General features: G+C 47.5%; 1 protein-coding gene across 1 annotated transcript in view; it reads right to left on the bottom strand.

Moving 5' to 3' along the window:
• Positions 1–7680: 7680 nt before the first annotated feature.
• The window catches only part of Dhx35 (DEAH-box helicase 35), a 74788-nt gene continuing 61962 nt past the window's right edge, over positions 7681–20506 (bottom strand). The window contains exons 19-22 of the mRNA XM_008849582.1: positions 17733–17814; positions 15427–15498; positions 12785–12896; positions 7681–8836 (exon numbers count right to left, since the gene is read on the bottom strand). Of these exons, the coding sequence (XP_008847804.1) occupies positions 8792–8836; positions 12785–12896; positions 15427–15498; positions 17733–17814 (311 nt within the window). The 3' untranslated portion in view covers positions 7681–8791. The remainder of the gene's footprint in view (positions 8837–12784; positions 12897–15426; positions 15499–17732; positions 17815–20506) is intronic.

Raw genomic sequence — 20506 nt, 5'->3', positions numbered from 1 at the left:
TTCATGCTTATGCAACAAGTATTTTACTCATTGAACTACCTCCCACCCCCACTCCTCTGCTCCCACTTCCTCAATATAGGTACTTACAGGCAAGGAAAGGAAGACAAGGTCATGAATGGAATAACAGAGATGTCAGGCCACTGGGGAGAGAGTTCATCATATGACCTGTCTCTCCACATCTGCTGGACCAGGGTACCAGAAGCATTAACATGGTTCTATGCCTTCCATCCCCTTAGCCTGTTGCCAAGAGTGGTGGTACCCACTGGCCAGCAGAGGGCAGCACAGCACCATTCTGCAGCATCAGAAGCTGAGCCAATAAAAAGGATGGAACTTGTGGGACTCAGCACCTCCACATCCCTGGCTAAGGATAGGTTGTAGTCTGATCTAGCATGCGAGCCAGAACAGCAGGTATGGTGTGGTGTTGACTGCCATACAAAGGTGAGTTCATTCACATGTACTTAAGTGCATGAGCAGTCATATCTGACATACAAATGCCACTGTGTGTTAAATAGTCCATGTGTGCTGGATAGCTTTAGTGTCAACTTGACACACCTGGGTTGAGGGAGCCTCAGTTGGGGAATTGCCTCTATTGGACTGGCCTGTGGCCATGTCTGTGGGCATCTTCTTGATTGTTGAGTGATGTGGGAGGGCCCAGCCCACTGTGGGTGGTGCCACCCCTGGGCAGTTGGGCCTGTCTTGCATAAGAAAGCAGGCTGAGCAGGGGCCAGGGGAGCAAGTCAGTAAGCAGTGTTCCTCCATGGCCTGTGCTCCAGCTCCTGCCTCCAGGTTCCCACCCTGAGTCCCCACCTTGGGCTCCCAGATGAACTGTGACCTGGGATATGTAAGCTAAATAAACCCTTTCCTCCCCAAGTTGGTAGTGGTCAGAGTATTTTGTCACAGCAATAAAGAACAAACTAGGACACCATGTGTCTGACCAGACAGGGCTTGAGGGGATCCATCCATCAGACTTGTTCCTTGGAGCTCTGGGTAGTGTGTGTCCATCCATGCATGCATCTATCCTGAAGCCACCACTCACCTGGGGTGGCCAGCAGCCCCAAGTGCCTTCCACTGCAAGTGCTCCCCGACAAAAAACTGGTGTCCCAATCCCCCCAGGGGGGCATCCTCCCCAGACATATTCCTCCCTCTGCTCAGCCCTGGCCACCTCTGGCCTCTGCCCATTCCTGGAATGTCTCCTTATCTCTATTAAAGTCCCCCTGAGGGGCTGGAAAGATGGCTCAGAGGTTAAGAGCACTGGTTGCTATTGCGGAGGACCTGGGTTCAGTTACCAGCACCCACAAGATGGCTAACAAACCTTGATTATTCCAGTTCCAGGGGATCCAACATCCTCTTCTGGACTCCATGGGTTTTACACATGTGGTACCTGACATACATGCAGTCAAAACACTCTTAACACATAAAATAAAAATATAGAGGGGCTGGAGAGATGGCTCAGCAGTTAAGAACACTGACTGTTCTTGCAGAAGACCTGGGTTCAAATCCCAGTACTCACATGGCAGCTAACAACTGTCCGTCCAGTTCCAGGAGGTCTGACAGTCTCTTCTGTCCTCTGCGGGTATTGTGTGACACGGGTGTACTTACCTACATGCAGGCAATACATTCATACACATAAAATAAAAATAACATTAAAAAACATAGATGATAGATGATGATAGATGATAGTTAGATAGATAGATAGATAGATAGATAGATAGATAGATAGATAGATAGATAGATAGATAGATAGATAGATAGATAGATAGATAGATAGATAGATAGATAGATGATAGATAGTCATCAGAGCTGTGGAAACCTGCAGATCCTGGCATCAGGGAGTCTGGGCTAGATATGGAGGGAGGGGGCAACAGGGAGCTTTCTGGGACATAGTCAGACTTAGAGGTGGCAGAGGTCCCGCCTACTGAGCAGAGCCTTTCTGATGCTCATTCCAGCACCAGTGCACATGGCAGGAAAGTGGGGGAGGGGGAGGGGGGAGGATGGGGAAGGCTAATTCTAATTTTTTTTTTAATCCTTGATACGGAAACGGGTCCAAAGACAGAAATTGTGTCATACCAAGGTTCACAGTTATCTAATTGTCAGGGTGGCACTTAAACGCAGGTCTTCTAGACACTGTTTTCCAAATTGCTGACAAAATACCTGATAAAAGCAATTTAAGGGTTTAACTCGCAGTTTGAGGTGATGCAGTCCAGCATGCTGGAGAAGGCAAGCTGGTGGAAGTGTGATGTGTCCTCAGTCAGGAAGTGGAGAGATGAATGGCTTGGGGCCACAGTCCATGGGATGGCATCACCCACATTCAGGGTGGGCTTTCTTCTCTCAGTTAAACCCTTCTAAAAACACACTCCCGACCACACCAATATGTGTCTCCTAGCTTACTCCAAATCCAGTCAAGTTGACAACAAAGGCTAACTCACCCAGACATAGAATACTACGTGCTGCATTATGAAATTCCAGAAAAGGCAAAATCAATCCTCAGGGACCAAAAGTGGAAGTGCCACCTGATGCCAAGGGCCATGTTCAGGGAGGGGTTGATTTATGAAAGACCACAAGGGAACCTTTTGAGTATAAATGTTCCATATTTAATTCTTGTGACCAGTATAATGCACTGATATGTCAAAACTCAAGAGTCTACCCAAAGAAACGAGTGTTTTTTTAAATGTAACATCTTTCATTAAAAACCGATGTTTGAGGACTGACGAGATGATTCAATGGTAAAGGCTCTTGCTGTCAAGATGGACAATCTGTTTGAAACTCAGAACCCTCACAGTGGGAGAACTGACTCCCTCAAGCTCCCTCAAGTTGTCCTCTGCCCTCTACATGTGTACTGTGGCACCTACACACACACATCAGATATATAATTGTTTTAATCCAGCTGGCTCAGATGCCAGAGCACTCACTGCCCCATTCAGGTGCCCTCCAGTCATTATGACACTTAGCTGGGTGCCATGTCCTATTATTCTGAGTTATTCTTACACCCAGAGGGGTCACTATTCCATTTCAGGTAGAACTAAAGCAGTCAGGAGAGGCTGAGGGGACACCGGGCCTTTTAATCCTAATCCTGGCTAGCCAAAAGTCTATAACCAATCAGCAACACTCCAACACTGCTCTAGCTGGCTCCTTAGAACCAGGCCAGGCTCGGCACAGATTAGGGATACTGGCCCTGGTTTATCTGGGAACAGAAATCCTGCCGATTCCTAGAAGCTAGGTTTCCATGACTACAATCATGGCTGGGACAAGCAGCCATCCCAGAACCTGCCATCTCCCTGTACCTACAGCTGTTATCAGGAGCACCAAGGGTTCCCCCAGGGAAAAGCTTAGGAGTAAGGCAATTATAGTAAGGTTCCTGACGGCCCCTCCAGAGTAATTCTTGGAAAACCAAGCACTATGTCAACCAGACTAGGACTGTTACTAGCACATCAAGGAGACAGCTCCTCTGCAGCAGCAAATAGCTCCAGTTCACCTGATTCTCCCACCTTCAAGGACAAGATCCAAAGCCCGGGTCTATGCAGAATTCTTTTGCCTCATCACCACCCTGACCAAATGAAGACTAAGGGCTCTGGGACAGAGCAAAGAGCTGATACAGAGGGACAGGCATCTGTGCAGGTTGAAAGCATCAGTTCCATCTTGAAGCTGCCAGGCAACAGGCAGGGCCCATACATCCTACTGGCTCCTGTCTTAGGACTGTGGAGGAGCTGGGTCCAGAGAACTCCCATTGGTGCCAGCAATCTGTTTATCCACAGATGTGGGGAGGGCTTTTCCTCAGTTCATTCCCACCCCAGGTAGTGCCAGGCCTGGTGCCATCGCTGGCTCTGAACTGCTAGTGGAAATCAACTCCACCCTGGCAGTGCAGAGCAAGATCTGGTGTCTGAGGACTACCGTGCTGCAACTGTACATGTAAACACTGGCGTCTCATTCCATCTCTGGTAGAAGTTGCTCCTGCTAGGCTGAGCTGGCTCCTGCTAGGCTGAGCTCCAACCCACTGAGGCTAATCCCGCAGCCTCCTGATTCACAGGGACCACTAATAAACATGTCTAAAAGTCAGGAAAGGCATTAATCTCCCCAGATGTAGGTCTCTTCCAGATGAGCATGCGGGGCTCCGTTTTTTTTGTTGATGCCTATATTTGGCTGTGGATGAGTGTGCTGTGTGCACACACATGCAGTTGTGCGCACATAGGTCAGAGGAGGTAGCTCCCAGCAGCCAGCAAACCCCAGCAGTCCTCCTGTCTCTACTCCACACAGCACTGTGGTGCAGCGATGCCTGGTTTTTCACACGGGTGCTGGGATTCAAACTCAAGTCTTCATGTTGGCCCTCTTACCCACTGAGCCACCTCTGCAGTCCCAAGGGGCTCCTTCCTTCACCAGTTGTGTTTACAGTCAGCATTCCGGCCACCACCCTCAGCTCGCCTTCCTGTCCCTGCTTTTGGAAGCTGTGTCATTATTGGTGTGCCTGTATCTTCGGTCTCTGAGAAGGATTCTGTCACGTCCACATCTGTTACTTGTGGCTTAAAAGTTCAGCAGCACACCTCAGTGTCATTCCCCACTTTGCAACCCATTCCCTCCACAGCCATTCAGTCCACTGGGGGAAGATCCTGGGCTTACACAAGGTACACTCCAGGAGCAGTTCTGGGCTGTGTTTTGATGAGCTGCTGAGCACTGCCCAGTGACTCCAGAGTAGCCACACCAGCCATGCGCACAGCTCCATCCACCTACCTTTCCAAATTCTGGGATCACAATGGCTGCAGAGATGGTTCAGTGGGGAAAAGCACTTGCCACACGTGTGCAGACTTGAGTTCGGATCTCCAAAAGCCACATAAAGCTGGATGGAGTAGCATGCATCTGTAATCCTAGTGCTCGTATGGGGAGATGGGAAACGGGGACAGTAGAGTCCCCAGGAGCTCACCAGGCAGCTGGCCTGTGTGCACAGCAGCAACCAACAAAAACACCACCTCACACAAGGTGGAAGGTGAGGACCAACACCTGAGGTTGTCCTTTGACCACATGGTGACACACACACAAATTAAAATATAACGAAGAGGTCTAAAATGGAGTAAATAATCAAGAAAAAGGCTAAAATATGCAGAAAGCCGTGAAGCCCCTATCGGTCAACACTGCTCCTAAGATCCCTGGTGTCCCATTCCAGAAGCCATGGCAATGGTCTGGACAGACGGGAGCCCTGGCTACCTTTGGACCAAGTACTGATTCACCTATCAGGCTGAGGCAAGAGCTAGGACCTTTGTTTTCAGAACTGCTGACTGGACCATGATTGCACTGGAAATCCCTCTGGTCCTACTTAAGCAGGAAAGGAGAAAGCTGGCCTGAACAAGCCCAGTACCACCCGAGAGCCACAGAACATCTCCATCATTCACCCAAAATGTTGGCACATTAGCCTTGCTTGCTGGAGAAAGCAATGACTTTAGACGAGGGACCACAAGCCCTCCTCAGGCCACCTGTCAGGCAAACTATTCAGTGGCTAGCAGTCTGTCAAGTGATAAGACTGGGAGAGGAAGAGTCGGTTTTAAGGTGCGACACAAGGCAGGCTGACCAGGCTCCGGGGGATGGACCATATCCAAGAATATTTGGAAAACATAAGTTAGACTCAACTTGATAGGCCTTAAAATATAATAAAGGATATGAAGTTTCAGGGGTGAGATAGTAAGATGAGGGTAGAGAAGGGCGGGGTCTGAATATGATCAAAATATATTGTATGAAATTCTCAAAGAATAAAAATTTTTTTAATGACTGGCATGCTTCCAAGTTCACATGACCCCCAAAAATTCACTGGGCAGCTAATCAGAGCTCCATCATGTTTCACCACAAGTCACAGGTGTGGCAAGTGGAAAGCATTCGATCTGATCCTGAGGTGAAAGCTATGGGGGCTGAGACCAGCTAACTTGAGACCCTCTGGTGAGGTAAAAGTACAGACAGTTCCCCACTGCTCTGACCATTCACTGAAAACCCAATTGCTTGGCATTAGGAGTCATGTTCCGAGAGCAGTGATGGTCGGTGCCAATGTCAGCTGGCCCACAGTCCACACAACCCACACCCAGCAGTTTCCAGGCTCAGAGACTGTATCAACGTGTTTCTGTTTGCATTTTGAATTGGTTTTTAATTGGATGGCTGATGTAGGATTGCTGTCATTTATCTTTCCACAAGAACATTACACACACACACACACACACACACACACACACACACACACACACACACCACCTAGTATTAATCACCATCATCCTCCCCCTGATCTACTCCCAACTTTTTGCTGACAAGCATCTCCACTCTCACCCCCAAACAGTACACACAGCCTGTAGTCCTAAGCACTTGGGAGGCAGAGGTAGGTGGATCTCTGTGAGTTAGAGGACAGCCAGGTCTACATAGTGAGTTCCAGGTCAGCTGGGATTACAGGGAGACCATTCCAAAAAGACCAAAAAAAAAAAATCCATCTGGGAAGTTAAAAAAAAAAAAAAAATGGGGTGGGGGGGGAGCCAGCTAATAGGTACAGCATTTGATGAACTCAAGGCCCAGGGTTCAATCACCCTGGGGGGTGACTGAGGGGATAGGGTGGGAGAAAATAAAAGTATTCCAAGGGCTGGGGTTTGTAGTTCAGTATGTACATATCTCTAGGTTACACCACAAAAAAATAATCTAACTTTGCAAAATGTTATCATTTGGAGAACACTGGCTAAAATGTACAGAGAACTGTGTTTTCTTGCTAGGGTTCCCTTCTGTCCACAATTCTCTCAAAAATGTTTCAATAAACAAAACTAAACAGACAAAACATTTAGTTGGAGAAGGGGGATATGATCAAAACACATTGTATGAAACTCTCAAAGAATCAATAAAAATATTTAAAAAAAATAAGGTGGACTGTTTCTGACATGACACCTGAGGCTGACCTTTGACCTCCACATACATGTACACACATAAGTGCTTCCCCACCCATAGTGTGAGTGTGCATATATACACATACAAATAAAAACAGGTTGTGATGGTTTGAATGAAAATGTCCCCCATACGCTCCAAGTATTTGGACATTTTGTCCCCAGTGGGTGGTGCTATTTTGGGAGGTTTTAGAAGGTGTGGCTATCCTGGAGGAAGCACGTCACTGGGGGTGGGCTTAGAGAGTTCTTAAGCCTTGCCGGATCTCCAGTCAGCCTTTTGCTTCCTGTGCCTGCTAGAAGATGTAGAGCCTAGCTTCTGCTCCTCCTCCAGCCACCTACGGCCACCCTGCCTCCCCGCCATGATGGACTGTAATTTCCCTGGAACCGTAAGCTCAAAGAAACTCTTCCATCAATTGCTTGGGTCAGTGTTTCTATGACAGCAAAAGAAAAATAATACACAGGTAGATCCCAAATGCAAACTGACAAGAATTAGTATTCTTTGAATCTTCCTTTAAACCTTTAAGTATGCTCCATGCTCTACTCTGCCAAGTTCTAAGGGAATCCATGCTGTACTCTACCAGGTTCGAAGGGAATTCTGGCATGTAACCATGCTCTACATGACTTCCTGTGTCTGTGTGTCTCATCCACCCCACCTTTCCCAAGTTGCTGCATGCTGAAGCATCACATATCTTAGCCAATTTAGCCAGTCAGGCCCTCACCTGGAATAACTAATTGGATCATCTTAAAATACAGACTACAAGATCCACAGCTGGGAAGAAATCCATTTCACTCAGGTAAAAATGTTTACTATTATGAACAAGTTATCACTGCTATTTACATGTTTATAAAATAGAAATAAAAATGACACAGGTTTGGTGCCCAAAGTAGCACATCCAAACTAAAACCAGTACAAAAATAAGTTTTTAAGCTATGTTTTTAAAATAAATGTCATTGACACAGCAAGGGGAGTACTGTGTCTTGTCATGTGCTGAAGTGCAGTCACCGTCACATAAAGTAGCCCCAGAGCAGCAGGAGCAGACCCTGCTGGAAGAGCTGCCCCGTGCTCTTACAAGAATGCAGCAAACAAACAAAGACGAATATACAAGAGTTATATTCCTGAGCTACAGAAGTTTAGGGAATCTCTAAACTGTAGTGAGTTCCTGCTAAAGAGGAGACCCTGGGGTCGGGGCTGATGAACTTTCACTAGTGTCCAGCCAATGGCACCAGGACTCGGAATCTGCTTTGAGAGAAAGCTAGGCCACTTGCGAGGAAGTCCTTGGATTAACAAAGACAAGATGGTGCTTTTGAATCCTTGCGTGGACCACCAGTGGTGTACCAAGGCTCCCTGCTGCAGATAAGCAGGGATGTAATGTGGGAGAGGAGAGGCAGAAGTTGCTTGGTTTGGGAGCCCCTGTGCCTGTAACAGACAAGATCCTGGACAATCTTGGTGAATGGAAGCCCCCAGGTCTCCTCCCTTTGTACTTACACATTGTGCACAGTCAGCCATGGACCTCAGCAGTCAACAGCCATGACTACAGCAGCAAAGCACAGGCAGTCAGTGAGCCCTCTGTGTATCCCACACAGAGCTTCTGCCTATGGGGCTAAATCTCCCCCTCTCCCTGAGCTGGGCCACAATTTGCCTGTCGGGAGTGGCACTGGTTAGTGACTATGAGGGGTGAGCCCCAGAGCATGGCCCAGCAACTCCTGCTCCGACTGGGTATAGCACAGCGGGATGCTGGCCATGCAGGCTCCTCTGGGATCCCTGCGAGGATGGCAATGCTGAGGGAGCAGGAAGACAGGCTGATGAACAGGCTGCAGCCCACATCAGAGTGGCTGTGCATTCCTGAGCTGGTGCCAGGAGCACAGAGTGAAGACGCCAAGCAGGCACTGCCAAGCTCCACTCACTGATCCTGAACCTTGGCCCTTTTGGATTTCAGGGACAGGTGCTGCAAGAGAAGACAAAACATCACGGTTGGGGATGGTGAGACAAAGGAACCAGACTCTGGCAACACTTCCACAAGGCCAAATTCTCAACCTAGTCCACACCCCCTCAAGAACTACTGTGCCCTTTGGAAAACAGTCTGCAGGAGAAAAAGCCAAGTGACTGATAAAGCAGACAGCTCTGAAAGAGGTGGCCTGCAGCCCAAGGCTAGCCCACCACAGCTAAATCTGACCACAGAGAATTCAGGGGCAGCTGCCAATGAAAGTTCTCCTTAGGAAAGAGCTCTCCCTCCACCCCAGCTCCCAGACAGCACTGTGGCCCAGTCCTTGGGCTTTAAGTGAGTGTGACCTCAACAAAAGGACCTAACCATAGTGCAGCAAAGCATCCCCTCCTCAGGACCATGGGAAACAGTTTACCAAGAAGCTCAGCATGCTAGGTGCCTGAGCTCAGGAAAGGAACTGAAGTCGCAGCTCTGCCCACAGTAGGACACATAACACCAGGGAAGACAGACACCTCACAGTGACACTTATTTCCTCCATAAATGCCATTCTATCAGTATAAGTAACATACATACAAAGCTTCCTTATGTAACCATGGGCTGGGAATAAAAAATATTCTTTATGGTAAAGCCAAAATTACTAGGAACTCCAAAATATGCACTTGAAGCAGAATGTGTGAACAGAAACTTCTACTCAGGGATGTCCACTCACCAACTGAGGGATCCCTGACACCTCATCAATAACCTAAGTAAATAAGCAAGACACCATCATCTGAGCAACCCAGCAGCCAGCTCTTCCAGGAGGATGCCACTCCTCTCTGAGTGCCTGTACCCCATTTCCTAGCATACCCTCATGGCCTCAGAATACCCTACAGAAAATTGGCCGTGAAAGAAGAGAGCACACCACCAACGGCAACATGAGAAGACTGAGTGGCAGGCCTCAGGCCTAAGTGAATGGCAAGAAACCAGGCTTTCTATACACTGGGGACCAAGAAAGGAGGGGCTGCAGGTCCTCATACAGGTGAGGCCCGGATCTCTCCCCTAGATCACAAAGTTCTCTCCAAGGATCGGGAGAAGCAATTTAAGGACTAGAAGCAGTGGGTCTTGCTGCTTCTGTGAATTTTTTCCTCTCTGTTCTTCACCTGCCATGACCCTAAACCTAACACTGGGCATGCATGGTCTTAGCTGGAGACAGGCGATGACGCCATCATGCCTGTGGGCCATTTTTGGTTTTGTTCTGGAAGGAATGTCGAATATAAACAAAGCTAACTTTGAGCCATTTCAAGCCTCTTTAGGGTGAGTGGCGGAAAGTCACCAGATGTGCCAAGAACAGAGGCTGACCTATGGGTTGTGCATGGCTGTGAGGATCTGCACTGTGTCCAATAATATAAATCTATTGTACATGGACAGCCCCTGGGGATCGGGAGACTGCCTGGGGAAATTAAGCTACCTTGGACCTATGAGTCACAAGAGGCCAAGCTGCCGTGAAGGGGTTTTGGGGGACCCTGTTGTACAGGGAGGCTGCTGCACTGGGTGATTTCTAAAGGCCCCAGTTCTCCAAAATACTTCGAGCACAGTAGAGGTGACAGGCTAAAGGCAGGAATGGAGCGAAGAGATGAGCCCAGACAGTCAGGCTTGTCCATTTCTTCAAAATTCTGAAGAGATCTGCTCTTTAATCATGTGGGTTTGACCTAAAGAAATGCTAATTTTGAGCTGAAAGGGGGAAATGACTCAACTTATAGGCCAACTCTGTCTTCCAAAAGGCTCAAGGAATCCACAGGGTTGCTGTGCTGTGCCTCCCTATCTGCTGGCACCATCACTGTAGCAAGAGCCCTTCTCTCTACCTACACTGCCTTTCTCATTACTTCTCCTGGACCATGAAGCCTGCTGCTTCCCAGGGGCTTTGAAGGAAAAGACCTTCTTCTACCCCAGGTTACTGCTCATCAACCCAACAGAGCCAAGACAACATGCCCTGTGCCTTCACTGGTCCTGCGGCTGATCTGATTTCCAGCTGCAATACCTGTGTTAGGACACATAAAGACCTACAATGGTTTGACCTACTTTTTGTATGAGGAGGTAAGAACTGAATACTGTATGATTTAAAGGACAATGTCCCTGGACTTTAAAGAGGAGAAAGGATGTCTCCAAGAGGGGAAGCAAGGCAGGCAGAACAGGTCTGCAGCGGATGGGAAATGTCACCAACAGGAGGCAGCCATTGCTGGGCTCCTGCTGACTGCCACCACAAAGGAACTCAGGCTGTGTTACAAGATTTGACATTTCTTTTATAATTCTGCTTGTTTGGAGGGCAGAGTGCCTCTATGCTGCTCAGCCTGGTCTCCAACCCAAAGGCCCAAACATTCCTCCTGCCTCAGTCTTCCATGTAGCTGGCACTATAGTAGCACAACACCATGATGGGCTTATGTCTTCCAGCTCTTAAATGCAGCAATCAGCTCAAGGACATACTGTGCGGTCCCAGTTCAGCCCTGATGGAGAAACAGGATTCACATTTCCTTGATGATATAAACAGCAGCACATGTGGACAAAAATATCTGAAGCGACTTTTTTTTTAAGGCAATGGAAACAAACAGCACTGGATGAACAGTCCGTCTTCTTTCCAAGTGCTAGGGATTGAACATAAGGGCACACACACACATACACACACACACGCATAAGAAAACAGAGGTAAGCACAATATCACCACAGGCCTCTGCTGAAGTCTCCACAATTTTAAATAGGGAATGACACAGAGAGGAGAGTTCAGAGCTGCTGAGAGAGCTAGACTACATGGAACAAAGCGTCAAAATGGAGGATCCTGAAGTTTGCACAAGGCTACCCTGCATGTGGAGGCTGAGCTATCGTAGGAATGGCAGAGCTGTCAGAGGGGCAGGCACTGAAATGGAGGTGCTAGAGGTCTGCATAGGATTGCAGCTGTGTTCTCCCCTATCAGTACAGTGCTTGCTGGAGTCTGAGGTATTTGGCTCAGACACTGAAAAGGCCATGGCTTAGGTAGATGGCCAAGACCTGCCCACAAGACTAAAAGATCAAGGCTCAGCAGAATCCAACTGATGTGCCTATAAAATAATTGATTTCCAGGGAAAAAAAGACCCAACACTTATGTGATGGCTAATCCTGGAAGTCAACTTGACTGATCTGGGATTAACTGAAATGAGAGAGATCTTATTGGATATCTAACTCAGGAAGACACACCCTAAATGTGGGTGTTACCTTCTGATGGCAGCCTGTATAAAAGGCCAAGGCAGAGAAGAATGCCAGGATTCTTGCTGCTTGCCTTCTCTCTCACTGATGAGTTCTTGCTGCTGTAGACTGAAGACTAGCTGATCTTTTGGAATTTGTCAGACCTTCAGTGCCAGATTGGGACTACTGAGACATCCAGCCTGTGGACTGAGTGACTGCGGATTCTCAGCCTCTCCAGTGTGGTGCAGCCATTGTTGGACTACTAGGACTCTATCCTGTGAGCTAAGCTGATAAATCTCTATACATATATATTCATTCTACCAGTTCTATTTCTTTGGAGAACCCTAATACAACTTACTAGAAAAAAAAAATTTCAGATTCCATAATATACTACCTGTAAAGCTAACACATAACAAAAAAAATATTGACAGGAGAAGCAAGAAAAGTTGACCCATTTGGAGAAGACAAGGGCCAAACCAAAACAAGCCTGAAGTGAAAGTGATGTTGAAATGAGAGGCTCCTTCTAAACAGCCATTGTAAGTTGAAAAATTTAAAGAAAAAGATGGGTGTGATAAGTAAACATGTGAAAGAGCTAAACAGGTGATGAATCCTGTGGACATATACGGACGTAATGGTCTTACCTCCCTCTGTACTGTAGGGGAGGGGCAGGGTGTGGGGGAAAATTTAGGGCACTGAGCTGGAGAACAAACGAAGACCCTGCTCGCTGGCAGTTTGGGCACAGGCTCTGTTCATGCCTACCGTTCCTTGTTGATAAAAATGTGGAGCCAGCTCCAGCAGCCAAGCAGATTCTATGGCGGTCACATCTCTCATATAATACTTGGAGGTCTGTACAACTTCATTGTAGATAACCCTGAAATAAAGGAAACATGGAACACGCTGCTGTGTAGGAGGCTGTCAGGGCCCGAAGTCGGAGCCGAGTCCCCTCCACACTCAACACAGCAGGTATGCACTGCACATGCCCAGCTCTCAGCACAGCCACTGCAGCCATTCACTAAGCCTCCTACTCAAGCACCGGGTCAGTGTGTCTCACAGTTGAGATGCTCCACCTCCTTTCCAGGGCACTTCAGTTATCCACAAAGGACATTTCTAGATCCTTGACCCGCATTTCTAAAACTCTGAATAGAACTTAAAGACTTAATTAGGAAGCACAAAAATGGACTTTATAAAGGTTTGCCTGGTTCCCAAGAGGGATGGGAAGTGACTATAAAGAGACACAAAGGAACTGTAACTAAAACATTTTCTATATTATTTGCAATACAGTTACATAGGTGTGCACCTCTGTTAAAACCCATGTCACTATATGTAAACTAACCCTTTTCCTTTTTCTAAAGTTTATTTGTATTATTTTTAAATTATGTGGATTCATGTATGTCTGTGTGGGAAGACATGTACCTATGTGCAGGTACTCATGGAGGCCATAGGTATCGGACTCCCTTGGAGCTGGAGTTATAGGCAGTTGTGAGCCACCCAACATGGATGCTGGGAGTCAAACTCAGGTTACTGCTGAGCCATCTCTCCTGCCCCAATTACATCTTTTTTTAAGAGGGAAAAAAAGACTTACCTAGGGCTAAGGGTACAACCAAAGAGAGAGGGGCATTATTTCAAATCCCTGGACTTCAGGAGCACAGTAGTTCCTGAACTATGGGAAGAATTGACTCAGAGTGTCCCTAAGAACGATAAACCTATACAAATAAAGCCACAGAGGTTCCCCTCAAACACCAGCAAATGAATCTCAGCTGATGAAAGGAAGAGGCGGGCTAGGAGTAGAGCACTTGCCCAGTAAGCTCAAGGCTTGGGTTCCATTCCCAGCACAAGAAGGGAGGGGAGAGAAAAGGGAGGGGAGGGGAAGGGAAGGGAAGGGAAGAGAGGCAAGATGTGGGGGTTTCACAGTGACGGTGTGGCAAAGACAAGCCTAGAGCTCAAGGTTACTGCCCTGGCATGAGATTGTCCAATTGGGATGGGAGGTCTGAGGTTCCTGGGGGGAGGGGAAGGGAGGGGAGGAAAGTGAGGAGGAGGGAGAGGGGAGGGTAGGAAGGGAAGAGAGGAGGAGGGAGGGAGGGGAGGGGAGGAAGGGAAGAGGGAAGAGGAGGGAGTAGAGAGGAGGGAAGACAAAGGAGGGGAGGGGACAGTGGTGGTAAAGGAGGGAAGAAAGAAGAAGGAAAAAAAGCAAAAGAGAAAGGAAGGGGAAAAGGCCCAAGCACTGCAGTGTGGCTCCCTCTCTACCTTCTTTACCAGGCAGTGGGGAACAGTTCTAAACCAGCGCTACTGTCACACTCCACCTAAGCCGTTTCTAGGTCTGATTCCTTGGTCTAGAGGAACAGAGTTCAATTCCAATAATGATCAGAAACCTCTCAAGGGCCTATTTGATTAAGACAATAGGTCCCACTCCAGGTTCTGATTCAGAAGGGTTGGGTAGGGCCTCAGAACCTGCATTTCCAACAGGTTTCCAAGTGAGGCTGCTGCCTGAGCACATGCCAAAAAGGGCCTCACACCAGCCTCTCCCAGTCTAGACTTCACCACCACCACTCCTGCCCTCTCCCCACCCCAGGGCTCTCTTCCCCCTGGTAAAGGACCCATTGTTGTCTTTAAATTTCCCAATTCTTTGTCAATCCATAAATAGAAAAATGAAATAAACACAAAATACAAACCCAAATTAGCACTGACCCAGGCAGACAAAAATGTGACTTGTCAAAACGCCATAAAAATACCCATGCTGTCTCTCGACATCTACACTCACCAGTGCTGCAGACTGGAGCCATGCCGTGGGCCGCCCTCTGACCAGCACTGGCCAGCTCTAATAACACTTCCCACTCCCCAAAGGCACAAGCTCCTTCATGCTGTCATAGCTTTGCCCACCCAATTTCCTAGGTCCAAATGTCCTTTGGGTCCTTTCCTGCCTAAAAACTCCCATCACCAGGTCCAGAGCAAGTGCTCACTCCTCCGTGGAGCCAGCCTGGCTTCCGAGCACCTGCAGGGCCAGCCCTTCTCCTACAGCCCTGCAATCTGTTCGCCTGGCTCTACATCAGATCTGTGGCTGGGCCCTGTGTCATCTCTGCATGCTGTGCCCAAGACCTCTGGTCAGTGGCTCAAAGTAAACACCTGTTAAGAGGATGAGTGATGACATACACAGCAGTTTGCTTAAGGAACATTCCTTTAAAAGGAAGAGTCTGCTGAGTATACTGCATTGTGGCTGGACAGTAACTGTGGCACTGCCTGCCTTAAAGGGATCTTTGATAGAGCAGAAATTCTACTGGCAACTCAGCACTCCCAAGTCTACACAGCTATGGGTCATCTGTACTGCAAGGCCTATACAAGGTCCTGGGGTCCCAAAGATGACCAAGAACAAGGCTGGGCCAAGGTCAGCAGCGAGAGGGGCTTACCAGCGCGGCGGCTTCTCTGCATAGAGGACAGACGCAGGGTGGATGTGCAGCTCATGATCGTCCCGGATAGTCCTTGTGAAATAGAAGAATTGTGTCTGAAGCACTTAATCACTTGTAATATTTTCCATAGATATTTTAATATAACCCCCAAAACACATGCAGATTGAATTTCACAAGAACAAAACCCTGCAATGTGTAGACACTCTGAAAAAACCCTGTAAGAACAATGCTCCCATCTACATTATGTCCATGTGTCTTCTACAGACTTTCTTTCAAAGCAATTTCCTGCTGAGCATGGTGGTGCACACCTCCGATCCTAGCACTCAAGAGACAGAGGTGGGAGGATCTCTGAGATAGAGGTCAGCCTGGTCTACATAATGAGCTCCAGGCCACCTGGGGCTACATGGAGAACTTGTCTTTGAAAAAAAAAAAAAAAACAAAAAGAAGCTGGGCATGGTGGTGCACGCCTTGAACCCCAGCACGTGGGAGGCAGAGGCAGGGAGAATCTCTGTGAGTTCAAGGCCAGCCTGGTCTACTTAGTGAGTTACGGGCCAGCTGGGGTTACAGGGAGACCCTGTCTCAAAAAGACACACCCCCTCCAAAAATAAAAATCCTTTCACAACAGAACTGGCATGTGTGGTTTCTTTTCTACAGACTTCCTATTACACTAAGTGAAATACTAAGTGAAAGAGCCCAAGGCAGTAAGGACAAAGTGGGAAGCTGCTTGTTTCTCCTGAATAGTAACTTCTAATTACAATTTAGATTTTGTTTATTTGATTTAAAAAATGACTTACTGAACACCCAACTGCTTGTCAGATCACACCACAGACAACATAAGCAAACAAGGACATCACTCAGAGAACTTCCAACGTGTTTCTGTGGGCACCAGGATATCCATCAGGCACCATAAACAGGACAGCACCAAGGGGACCAGCTGGCGAAAGGTGATGAGCTAACCAACAATGAACTTCCTCTCAAAGGAATGACTGGTCCTGGAATCTCTTCTTGCGGAAGCCCATGAAATAATATGTAGATCACCCCCAGAAATGACTAATTGACACTCTTGAGGAAAGGGGCAATGAAAATGACAAGTGAGGGGCACTCACTGGGGAGACTTCAGATCTCTCCAGAGGGACCTGCACCTCCTAATGAGAGGGGTGCCTCAAACACAGCATCTCAGTGTTGGATGGGGACTTGTATGCTGGGCAACAGAATCAAGGGAGTGGTGACCGGATGCTGTGGCCTGGAGTAACAAAGCACACCAGACACAAAGGTGACGTGCTGTGCTTTCAGGGTCAAAGGCCCCCACCAGGTTAGTCTACAGGGCAGACCTGGCTACCAAAATTAAGAAATGCTCAGTGGGCTCTGGAGTACTCAGGGGAGGGGATCTGAGCTGGCCTCATGTATATGGAAGAAATTCCAAAGAAAATCTAGGAGAAAGCCTTTGAACTGTTCCCTTCTTGAAGACGAGAAGGTGGCTGGGCATGAAGGTACACACCTGTGATCTTGGTTCTTAGGGGGCTGAAGCAGGAGGATCACAGGTTCCAGGCCAGCCTGGGCTACATAATGAGACTGTCTTGAAAAAAAAAAAAAAAGCTGGGGTGGAGCCTAGTGCCAGAACACTTGCCTACTAGGTGTCAAATCCTGGGTTCGATCTGGGGGTGGGGGGCAAGCAGAGAGAGAGGGGCAGCTACACTTTAAACAGGTGGCAACAAAATTATGGCACCACAATATGCCAAGGAAAGGAAAAGAATAATCCAAAGGTCTGGAATGATTTCATTTGGAGAAAGCAGGCTAAACTACACTTTGATTTTTACTTAATGGATACTGTAAAAGCTACTGCAGGCATCAGTGCTAGAAGACACAGGATGCAGACTGGCAGGAGGCACTGTGACCAGAAGGAATACTAGCCAGGCTCCATTGACACAAATGTAGCCCAATGTGCCAGTGACCTGTGACCTGGGTCCTGTAGAGCTCTAAGACATGGTTGAATACCCACTGGGAAGAGTGACTTTCCTGGGAAATTCCACTGTTAATGATTTCCTCCTGTTCTATCGTATCATTAGAACCGAGACACAGAGTTGTCACTGTCCTGAAACACACCTTAACACATGGATGCACTGATACTTAGGACTCCTCCAAAGAGTCAAGATAATCTGCTTAAAGCTAGACAGCTAACCTTACTCAGTACTAGAAACAGGCATGTATAAATTAAAATCGACTTTTATCTCTGCATATCGGGTTTCTGAGGGGTCAGATCACTTTCACAACCTGTCCTTCGTCATGTGACTTCAATCCCTTGTTACCTATAAGCTCCAGTGGAATGAAACCTCGCTGCATTGGCGAAGAATCCCGACACAATACACCTCAGAACCGGGTCTGGATCCCCTACACAAGACAGCAAACAGAGGGTTTGATGAGAACTTGGTATGTTGGTTTCATGCTTCATGTGCTAGGCTTCACTGTGCAGGATCCCGGTCTAGCTCCACCCAGGCTGCTCTAGCTACCTGGAAACCATCTCTGAAACTGCCCAGCCCTGGGCGGCCAATGCCTGACCCCTGCCAACATCTGAGGAGGCCCCTCTTATACAGCAGCTGCTAAGGACAAGGTAGGGCTGCCCCTGGAACTTGGGCCTCTCCAACCCTCCCATCCCACAGAGGACTGGGCTAAGGCTGAGTACCAGGGCTTCGCAGACTGGCCAGTGACCTCAGACCTGGTTTTGAGGAGAGTGCTTTGTGGAAATAACCGTCTATGCATAAGACACAAACTGGAAAACCATACTAATTTCTATGATTGTAAACTAATGGGTAATTCTTCAACATTTCCAAACTTTCCATTCCATTTTAACTGGAATTTCTGTTGCTTTAGTAAAAAAAATCTTTCATGGGGCTGGAGAGATGGCCCAGCAATTAAGAGTACTGGCTGCTCTTGCAGAGGACCTGGGTTCAGTTCCCAGAACCCACATGGTGGATAATAATTATCCCTAACTCCAGTTTCAGGGGATCAGATGCCCTCTTCTGGTCTTTGCAGGTTTGTACACACACACATGCAGGCAAAACACTCATACACATAAAATAAAAATACATAAAACTTCTAAAAAGAGACACCCATTTTTCATGAATAAAGCATCTCTGCTCATTAGATCATTGCCACAAGATAAATTCTAAATTACTATGCAAAGGGATGATAGCATTTTAATGACTGAAGACGTTCTCCATTTCATCAGTTCTAAGGCACTTTGTCTAACTCAAGACAAATTATAGTGACAGCATTCTTTCCTTAGTGGTAACCTAAACCAACGATGGATGTGTGTCTTAGCTCCGACCAGACAGCGTGGTGGCAAGAAGGTTTCCTACAGGTGGCACTATCATAAAGTCACCAACAACACAGAAGAACATTAGTTGTACCACTGATGTAACACTTCTTCCAGCGAGTTTTGGTAAAGGGGAGATACAGATTTATTTAATTACTACTTGTGCATTTTTACTGCTTTTGTGAATTTTATATTCAAATCCTTTGCTTACCAAACAGGTTCAATAATCATTCTATAATAAACTTCATTTTTTAATCTCATAAATGCTGAAAACATCTTTTACTACTTGGTTTCTCCTTAAAAAAAAAACAAAAAACTAGATGCTTTTACATTTGCATGTAATTACTTGGTCTCTGAGACTTTCTTTACTGTTCCCAAGTACGGAACTGATAAATCTCAAGCCTGCATTCTGACTACTAACTAACCCAGATGTAGCCCCTTCTCTCCAACCAGTCAGAGATTCCCACATACAACAGGAGCGAGGTCCCTAAAGGGTGGAAACTGGTACCGGAGGGTGCTGGTGGATATCACAAGTCATAATGATCTGTGACCTCAAGACTTAACTCTGCTTCAAACAATCTTATTCCTCAGCAACATTCCTCCCATTAGGAAGAATTTAAACTGAACCTAACTCTTCTCCCTCGAAGCAGGTGATGGTGAACATCAGGTTAGGACACGCAGATGCAGAGTGAGGTCGTCACTTACCTGTCAGGTGACAGGACCTACACGACTGCTCTCCGGTTGGCTGCCCCTGCATGCACCTTGTTTCTGTCCACTATGCCCACATGACCCCTGGGCAGCCCCTGGATTTACTCTTCCTCACATTCCTGCTACACTTGCCACTCTTCTGTGGTTACCAAAGTACTTACTACCTTCACTTCTAGGAGTGGGAACCTGACCCGACAGTCTACCTCCAGGGAGACCCTTCACTGCACTGGGCCCTGAGAGTAAGAATCAAGATGTCATTTTTCAATTACTTGTTCTTCATATAAAGGCAAAATGAAGATCTGAAATAAAACTGCCTGGTTCTGAATCTACCACACACTCAACATGTGACCTTCAACAAGTTACCTTTGGCCTACTGGCCTCCTTATTCACTTTATAAAAAGGGCTAACAGCAGCACATTTTCCCAATGTTGCTGAGAGCACTGCATGAATTAACACGACTCATGCTCAGAATGTTTCCAGGCCTATCAGAAGCAGCCAAGAAATGTTAGCAGGCACTCATGGACTTAGGAATGTGGGTGAGTAGTGCACAGTAGGCCTTCAAGATGACTACAGCATGGGCAAGGTATGTGACTTCCTCAAAAGTGTGGCTCCTGAGCATCAGGCTCTGCAGATAACCAGCTGCATTCTGAAGGTCATTTAGCTCCTCCCAAGGACCATCACCTGCAGTTCATACACAGGAAGACACCAGGAGAACGTAGATCCCCTGCCATGGTGCAGCCAACAGCGGCCTCCATTAATGGTCACCCCGACCGACCACTGTTACAGGCCAGACTGTCTACACAGTGGCGCTCTGCCTCACCCTCAGTGACTGTTGAGCTAAGCACACGTTGCCTGCTTTAATAATGATTGCATCTGGGGAAAAAAACGCAATTTTCATGTAACAGCCATGAATTTCATCCCCTTAAAAGTAGTTTTGGGGCCGGGCGTGGTGGTGCACGCCCTTAATACCAGCACCCGGGAGGCAGAGGCAGAGGCAGGCAGATCTCTGTGAGTTCAAGGCCAGCTTGGTCTACATAGTGAGCTCCAGGACAGCTGGGG

Source organism: Nannospalax galili, unplaced genomic scaffold, assembly GCF_000622305.1.
Source record: "Nannospalax galili isolate Female #2095 unplaced genomic scaffold, S.galili_v1.0 scaffold765, whole genome shotgun sequence".
Lineage (NCBI taxonomy): Eukaryota > Metazoa > Chordata > Mammalia > Rodentia > Spalacidae > Nannospalax > Nannospalax galili.
Note: the sequence above shows the minus strand (reverse complement) of the source record. Positions and strands in the feature narration are given on the sequence as shown.